An 8,033-nucleotide genomic window follows, 5' to 3' on the forward strand; every position below is an offset into this window, starting at 1 on the left:
ATAGCTGTATAACCCAGTAGTAGTGATTCTCAAACCTTAGCATGCATAAGACTCACCTGACAGACTTGTTAAAACAGATTGCTCAGCTCCATCCTCCAGGTTTCTGATTCCCTAAGTCTGCAGTATGGCCAAGAATTTGAATTTCTAACAAGTACCCAGGTGAAACTGAACCATACTTTGAGAACCACTGCTTTAACCCATCTCCTACTCTATTCTCCTTGCTTTTAACAAGGTTCACAGTTTCTACAAAAGGAAAAGAGACCCCTGAGTTACAACACAGTAAGATGACCCTAATCAGGCATAATAGCTAGGTTTGGTCCTCATCTTGAATGGTTTCCCTTGGTGGACAGTGGTTGTCTGAGGTTTTGAAATGATCCTTAACACATAGGAAAGCATCCTAAAGCATCTCTGGAGCGGTCTAGAGTGTCTCTAAATATGGACCAGCAGATGAGGTCATCGTTATGCTGGGAGTCAGAAGTAGAGGAGGGGAATGAAGGCTATAATCACTATCAAAGGGGTGTTTTCTGTAGACAAGTGAATGGAGCTATTGTACACAAACTCAGTGGTTGCCAAGCATGTGGCCTAATTATTTTGCCTGTATGAGCATGGCACGGAAGGCTCTCCTTAGAGGGCTTGATTCACACTAGTTGTGTTTAGTTTGACGTTAGCAAGCAAAAGCCTGGAGAATTTGAACCTCAGAGTGTTTACAAGTTCCTGCCTTCCAAATCTAGGATGTGATACAATTAAGTTGGAAAGACCACAAAACTAAAATATCACCCTTAGAAATAGTACAGCAATTACAACTGGTGAAAGACCAATGCAAGGTCCCTATCTTATTCAAAATATTGACAATATATGTGGGGACCTTGGGAGGTAAGAGGTCCATAATTTAAAAAGGTGAAAGATTCATATGATCTGAAGAGAAACCAGAATATAGGACGTCCATAATTTAAATCTAGGGGTTGGCCTCCCAGAGAAACTGCTCTCCCTAATCTATCTTTGGCTCTATCTATATTTAAAATGTTTGTAAAAGTTCATAACGTTGTATTGGTGACCAGGGTCTAGAATATTAAAGGAATGGAAGACTCAGCTAGGATGGACACACGACAAGGTGTTTTGCTAGCTTAGGGGAAACAACATTCATTCTGCAAGACAGGGCTGCAGGTGTTTTAGTACTCTTCAAATTCTCAGCAGCATGAGAAAACCATTAAGGTGGCTGGCCTGAGCCCTAAGGGTCAAAGGCTAGGAAACAGAGGGGCAAGAACTGCCACCTGGCCTCCAGGAGAGCAGCACCCTCCTCCCTGAGCACCATGAGATTAGAGAAGCTGTAAGGTTGCTGCCAATCCTGCATGATATTCACATTTGTTGTACAAGCTCTGGTGAGGCACAACTGAGGAAAAGTGACCCCCTCCCCCAAGAGACTAGTCCATGAAACAGGGTCTGCAGAGTCAAACAGAATGTTACAGATGAGGCTATGGGAGAAAAAATGAAGTCAGCTTAAAATAGACATAACTAGAAACAGGTTGGGAAGCATGGCTCACTTCCTGTTGGAGCAAAAGGTTAGAAAATAAGGCTGTGGGGATATCGGTTTTAGGTGTAATGTCTTAATTCTGCCAGACCTCTAACGCTCTACGAAGCACTGCCCTGCACAATATTCATTTGACCTAAGCCTTCTAAACCTGCACAGATGAGGGGAAAGGGAGCAGCTGAAAGGCTTGAAATCCTAAGAGACAAACCAAAATATCATAGGAGCTACAGACTGGAGCTCTACTAATTCAACAAAGGATAACTGTTGTTAGAAAAGATAAATCACAGTCCAGGCAATAAATGCCCCTCTAAAGCCAAAGACTTGGTAGGACAGCAGAGCAAGGTAGAAGGAAAGCAAACCTGAACTCTTGAAATTTAAAGAATAGTTCCAATGAAGAATCCAGTCATCCAGCCTTGGATTTTACAATTTCATTGAGATTTCTCAGAAATCATTTTAAGAGAACATACAGCTTAAGTAAAACATTTCTCAGTTCTATTTTTGATTTACATAGAATAAGGCATCATGTAAGTATAGTATATTACTGTTTAAATGTCCCTTATTATTTGTAATGATATCAGAAAGTTATCAGAGGCTGTAAAGGCTCCATAAAATAGCACATTTACATACTGTATTTCTCACCAGGGAGAGGGGTTGCAAAGCAAACGGTTTGGAAATGGGTGGGTTTGAACTATAAAAGCGCTATACAGTTGTTAGAAAATGTTTGTTTTCAGGCATAAGAAATTTTAGTGTTGAAGTTAACCGCAATCGTGCAGCACAAACAAATCAGAACACATATTTATTGAACTATATAACTATGTAAAGCACTGAACTAGGTACTATAATTCTTAAGGCTTAAGATTTATAGCTTTCTCTTACTCTTCTATAAATTTTAAAGTATAATCTACCAGAAAATAAAGTTCTTAAAATAATCCAAAATATTTTAATATAGTAATTACTATATCATTGGTAAATTGCTTCTGAAATTAATACCTTGCTTCTTCTTATTTGGGGGTTACACATTTTAATACCTATACATAAACCACTATAAACGTGTAACAAAAATGACTACTTTTTGTCTTTAAGTTGTCTGATTTTATTTTAGCAAACATCTTTTTTTTTTTTTTTAAGTGTGATATTAATGATAGCACAGACATGATAAACAAGTCTCTGGACAATGTAACAAACAGAAGACTCAAAAACCAAGTGCTCCTTTATTTTACACTATGTTGAATGGCCACATCTAGCATACTCATGCCAAGCGTTTAATAGAATGCAAATTCATACAAATACCCTTGAGTGAAATCTACTGTGGTTTGTCTTGGATGCCGCTGACACTTCCTTAAATGGCTTTTTCAAACAGAAAAAGAATGAGAATAAAAATATACATCTAGAATTTACCTTCTGTACTAAAAAGGCTGATTTGCATTCATTTTATATAATAAATGTTTTATTATACACATTAAGAAACAGAATACAAATGCTGTTAGGATTCTAGGCTAATTTTGGAACTATCATAGTTTCAGGAATTAGCCTAATTGACTTGTTATTGTAACAGATCCTGAGAGAGCATAATTATTTTTTAAAATATATTTTTTAAAAAAACACAATATTCATAAAAATACAATAGTTTTATGTTTTTCTCTGTGAATAAAATTATCCTAATTCTCTAACAACATCCCTTTTGCATTAACAAAACCAAGGATTCCACTTAGCAACTATGAAGAAGTAGTTCTTAGAAAAGACAAATCATAGTCCAGGCCATAAATGTCCCTCTAAAGTCAAAGACTTGGTAGGATAGAAGGAAAGCAAACTTGAGCTCTTGTACTTGAAAGAATAGTTCCAATGAAGAATCCAGTCATCCCAGCCTTGGATTTTACAATTTCACTGAGATTTATCAGAAATCATTTTAAAGAAACTTACAGGTTAAGTAAAACATTTCTCAATTCAACTTTTCATTTGCATAGAATAAGACACTTATATTACTCTGTTTAAATGTTCCTTGTTATTTGTAATGATATTTCCAAATAATTTTCTCTTTACTATGAAATAAGTATTAATATTCCCATTTTATAGATGAGGAAATTAAGGTAAGACAGGTAAAGTGACTCAGGGAGTCAGAATGGATAGAGGGAACAAAGACGGGACTTAGAGACAAAAGAACCAGGGTTTAAATATAACACAGTCACCTGCTAGCCTTGAGCAAGTCCTTTTACCTGGGCCTTGCACTTGTAAAATGAGGATAATACTACCATCTAACTCTCAAATAGTTGATGTAAGGCATAGGCAAAGCACCTAGCAGAAAGCCTAGTTCATAGTTAGCCATTCAACAAACATCAGCTCTCCCACCAATCCACGATTCCACGGTACAATGCGTATAATGCTGTTGTGAGGTAAATGAGATAATGTAACACAGGTAGAGTGCCAGCAAGTACATGCCCTAACAGCAAGTTCTCTCCCCTAATATTCCCTCCCTTATCCTAGGCCCCACAGTTACCAAGAGGCTGAGCCACAATCAAATCTAAACCTTAGTTCTACTATAGAACTGCCTCAGTGCACACACACAGTTTATGATACCCTATGTAACTGCAAAAGCTAATTTAACCTAGCTGTTTAATCAGATGTTATTTTAATATGCTCCCAGTAAAATCAAATTCATTTCGAGGGTACCTCTACTTTTCAGTGATCACAAAAGTGATTAATATTTCTGACTTGAAAATATGTATTTTTCAATACATATTTCTACTGACATTTCTGCAATATATATTCTTAATATTTTATAAACTATTATAACTCAAAAGATAGTTAAAAATCTATTCCTTAGGATATCATATGCTTAAGTATTTACATGACTCCATTTGATATACTGAATTCAAAGATATTCAGTAGCCTTTGCCTTTTTCCTATTTCCTCCCAAATAAAATAACAAAGGTAGTAAATGTCGTAAGCAAATATAGATATGCATAAATGAAACAGATGTGTGAAAAATGTGGACCAGATCTGCATTTATGAGACAATGACCTTCAAAACTGGCAGGGAGCTGTTAACAATGTTCCTCACAGGGGAGCAATTATACTACAACCCTCCTATGTATATGTACTTTCATTTCTCGAGGTCTACAAATAAATTTGCATATCAGAAAGAATAAAAGAATAGTCTGGTAACTGTGGCAACCTTCACTGAGAGGGCATAAGGCATTTTCATCACCTTAATCATCACATCCTAAATGCCAGATCAGTGTAACTGATGCAATATGAAAGGCTAGGCCAATTCTTTGACAGAATTTCCTACAACTGAAATTTACCAAATGTGGCTATTAGGACTCTAACCCAGTGATACATTTCTGATTCTGTAATACCCTAAGTGGTCCCTAATTAACTCAAGAAGCACTGAAATCTTTCTAAAATAGGTAACTTATTTAAATAAAAACATGGCATACAATACTTTAAAGAAAAAGTTCAAATTATTACCAAAATTAAAAAATATATATACAGTACTGCAATTCCTAAGATGTTGGAAATGTCGCTTTTAACCTAATGAGTAGCTCACAGTTTCTTTCAATATTGATTTAAAGACCTCGTGCCCAGTATCTGACAAACAAGCATGCGCACACACATACAGAAATATACAAGGAGAAAAGTTGGTAAGAAAAACTCAATCTCCAATGCTCAAACAAGCCATATGCACAAAATACTGATTTCACACAAGATACTGTCTTTTCTTACATTTCCTCACATGGGTAAAAACAAAAGTAGTTCACAATAGTGGTGCCCCAAAATGACAATATTCCATACACTTTAGAATTCTAGTGTTTAGATTTCATGCTAGAATCCCAATGTACAATCATTAACATGTCTAGACAGTAGACACTTACTACAGTATGGTCATGTTACACCAAGCTAAATTGTTTAATTTTATTTTTAATTTTTCTAAATTCCTATAACATTAAATTGTAATAATGTAAAAAAAGACCATCAGGGGAAAAAACACAACCATAGTAGAATACAGCAAGCATAAATCCAGTAAGTCCTGATTAACTTAAAGTATTTTGTAATGGTAATAATAAAAACTACCCATAACTATAACAGCAATCAACCAACCTTCAAGTTTCCACTAAGTGGGCAAAATAACCAATTACCTTATTGTGATACGTTAAAACCACAGGGTTATCACTGGTGGAGTGGTGATGTGAATTGTTTCATTTGTACTCTACATCTTGGCAAAAGTTAATGACCCACCCTGGAAATTTTATGTCACCATATGTATACTCCAAAAGTATTTTACATCTCATGAAGTCTAAATCTCACACTGCCCTTGATACGATATTGTGTAAATGCTGTAAATTTTAAAACAAAGGAATATTAATACTTTAAAAGCTCTAGACAATGTATTCGAATGAAAATGTCAACTCAATGTTTTCTCCTCCACCACTAAAAAACAAAGAAAACTGTATATGACACATAAAGATACAAAAGAAACAAAAAGTAGTATGCCACTTTTTCAGTAAGGAAATAATACATAACATCTCTATCATATTCAACTACAAAAATCCTTTCATTTGATGGCTAGCATCTTTACGACTGCTTAATCTGTATTTAAACGGCCTTAAAAAGAGATTTTTGTTCTCTTTCTCTACCCTCATGGATCTTTGGCAGCAGTCAGCACTTACGTCCAGAGCTGGTTTGGGTGGGGGTGGAGGGGATGGTAAAAAAGGGAAAGTGGAGAGAAGACTGAACTGAGCACCGAGTCAGCAGAGAGCAGCTGCTCCCATACAATACCCAGCGTCTTTCTCACACACCGCTATTTTCCGCTATTGAGCACTGTCAGCAAAAAACAAATAGGGGGGTGGGGGGAGGCAGGGAGACAAAGAGTAGGACCCAGGCCGACAGTTTTTGTCTGCCACATCTGAGGCGAGAAGCCCTCTCTGGTTTCTTGGTGCTAATAGGGATCAGGTGAGACCCCTCCGGCTCCAACTCAATTTGCTTCTCCAGAAAGAGCAGTTTCTGGCAGTGAGCGCAGGATCCTTCCCGCAGCTGAACTCAACACCGGAGCACTATCAATGTTTTCTATCTCTGACTTTATAAAGGAGGAAAGAGGGTTGGGGCTGCATTCCTGGGAAAGGCTACTACTGACGTGCCACACAGCAGTAGTGAAGGGACATAAGCCAGAGGTTGTAAAAATCCCTTCAAAAATACCAGAAACGCTGTGCAGCATTATCGTATTGTTGGCGTTTTGTGTGTGTGTGTTTTTTTTTAAGTCACAGATTGTTTCTCGCCACTGTCAACCCTCAAATCGCTGGGACTTGTTGCTAAATCTTCACCTCACGCCCCCTGCCCCCCCCCCGAATTGCCCAATAGAATAAGATTTGGGGAGCGAACAGAGGGAGGGGGGCCTAAATTTGTAAAGCCCAGAGGGCTGGCTGGGCTCCCTTCAATAGGCCACTCTGCATGGGCTGCGCGTTCAGTTGTACCTTCGGAGAGCTCTGACTCACAAATGCTGGGGGTGCGGGGGATTATGACATACACCATTATCATCCCAACCAAAGAGATAAGAAAAGCCTGCTAGCGGACCTTGGCGGGCCGAGCAGCCAAAGCCTGCGCCCCGCGACGGGGCGGCCGGGGAAAGAGCTTCCAGCCCTGCCCACCTCTCCCCGGACGCTCGCCGAAGGTACCACCCACCCGGGCGGACTCCAGGAGCCAGGATGGAGCGCCCTCACCTTGGAGAGAGCAGGGAACGAGTTGGGGGTCCGGGACACAGGGACTCACCCCGCAGCAACGCCAAGAGCCCTGTGCCCGGCCCCGGACAGGGTCTCTGGTGAAGGCGCCCTGCACCGGGGCCGTCCTCCGCAGCCAGCAGCGGACAAAGCACTGGGGTGTGGGGCGACCCCCGGGCGGCGGCCGCGGACCAAGTTGGCCAGACTAGGAGGACAAGGGGGTCCCGCGGGCGGGTTGGCGCGGCACTGACCTGGATGGTGCAGGTGTACTCGCTGTCGTCCAGCAGCCGCACAGTGCAGCTGTACTCGCGCTCCAGGCTCCTGCTGCTGCCGCTCATCAACCTGCTCAGCATCTTCCCGCCCGCCCGCCTCCGGGAGACGCGGCGGCTCTGCGGACCCTGGACCAGGCGCCCCTCAACCCGGCAGCTCCGCGCCGACCCCGGGCACCTGCACCATCACCCCAGCCCGGTCGCCGCCGCTGACTCCTGCTGGCCCCGCTCCTCCTTCTCCTCCTCCTTCCCCGTCACCGCCTCCCCCAACCCAGAGCAAGCGCCGCGCTCTCTCTCTTCAATGCCCCAATGCTGGTGCCCAGCTCGTGGGGCGGGGCCTCGGCCGGAGGGGGCCCAATGGGGGTCAGCGCGGCGGAACCGAGTGACAGACGGTACAGCCAATCGAAATAGCGCACTGCGATGACCGACAAGTTGAAAAAGCAATCACGGGAAAGCAATCAGACCGAGCCAAATCGGACCAGCCCTCTGGCATCCCAAACGAGGGGCTCTTCTGCTCCCTGCGGTT

General features: G+C 41.3%; 1 protein-coding gene across 9 annotated transcripts in view; it reads right to left on the reverse strand.

The window, feature by feature from the left end:
• Nucleotides 1-7,792, reverse strand: part of FRMD5 (FERM domain containing 5) — a 265,056-nt gene extending 257,264 nt beyond the window's left edge. For 3 of the 9 annotated variants that reach the window (XM_019725329.3, XM_019725326.3, XM_019725325.3), the window contains exon 1: nucleotides 7,490-7,792. In XM_019725329.3, coding sequence (XP_019580888.2) covers nucleotides 7,490-7,591 — 102 coding nt within the window. In that variant the 5' untranslated portion in view covers nucleotides 7,592-7,792. The remainder of the gene's footprint in view (nucleotides 1-7,489) is intronic. The other 6 variants (XR_016020851.1, XM_019725323.3, XM_019725324.3 and 3 more) reach the window with 3 other exon arrangements.
• Between the last annotated feature and the right edge of the window lie 241 nt (nucleotides 7,793-8,033).

The sequence above is a fragment of the Rhinolophus sinicus genome, chromosome 3 (genome assembly GCF_057876585.1).
Source record: "Rhinolophus sinicus isolate RSI-liver-muscle chromosome 3, RSI-T2T, whole genome shotgun sequence".
Classification (NCBI taxonomy): Eukaryota; Metazoa; Chordata; class Mammalia; order Chiroptera; family Rhinolophidae; genus Rhinolophus; species Rhinolophus sinicus.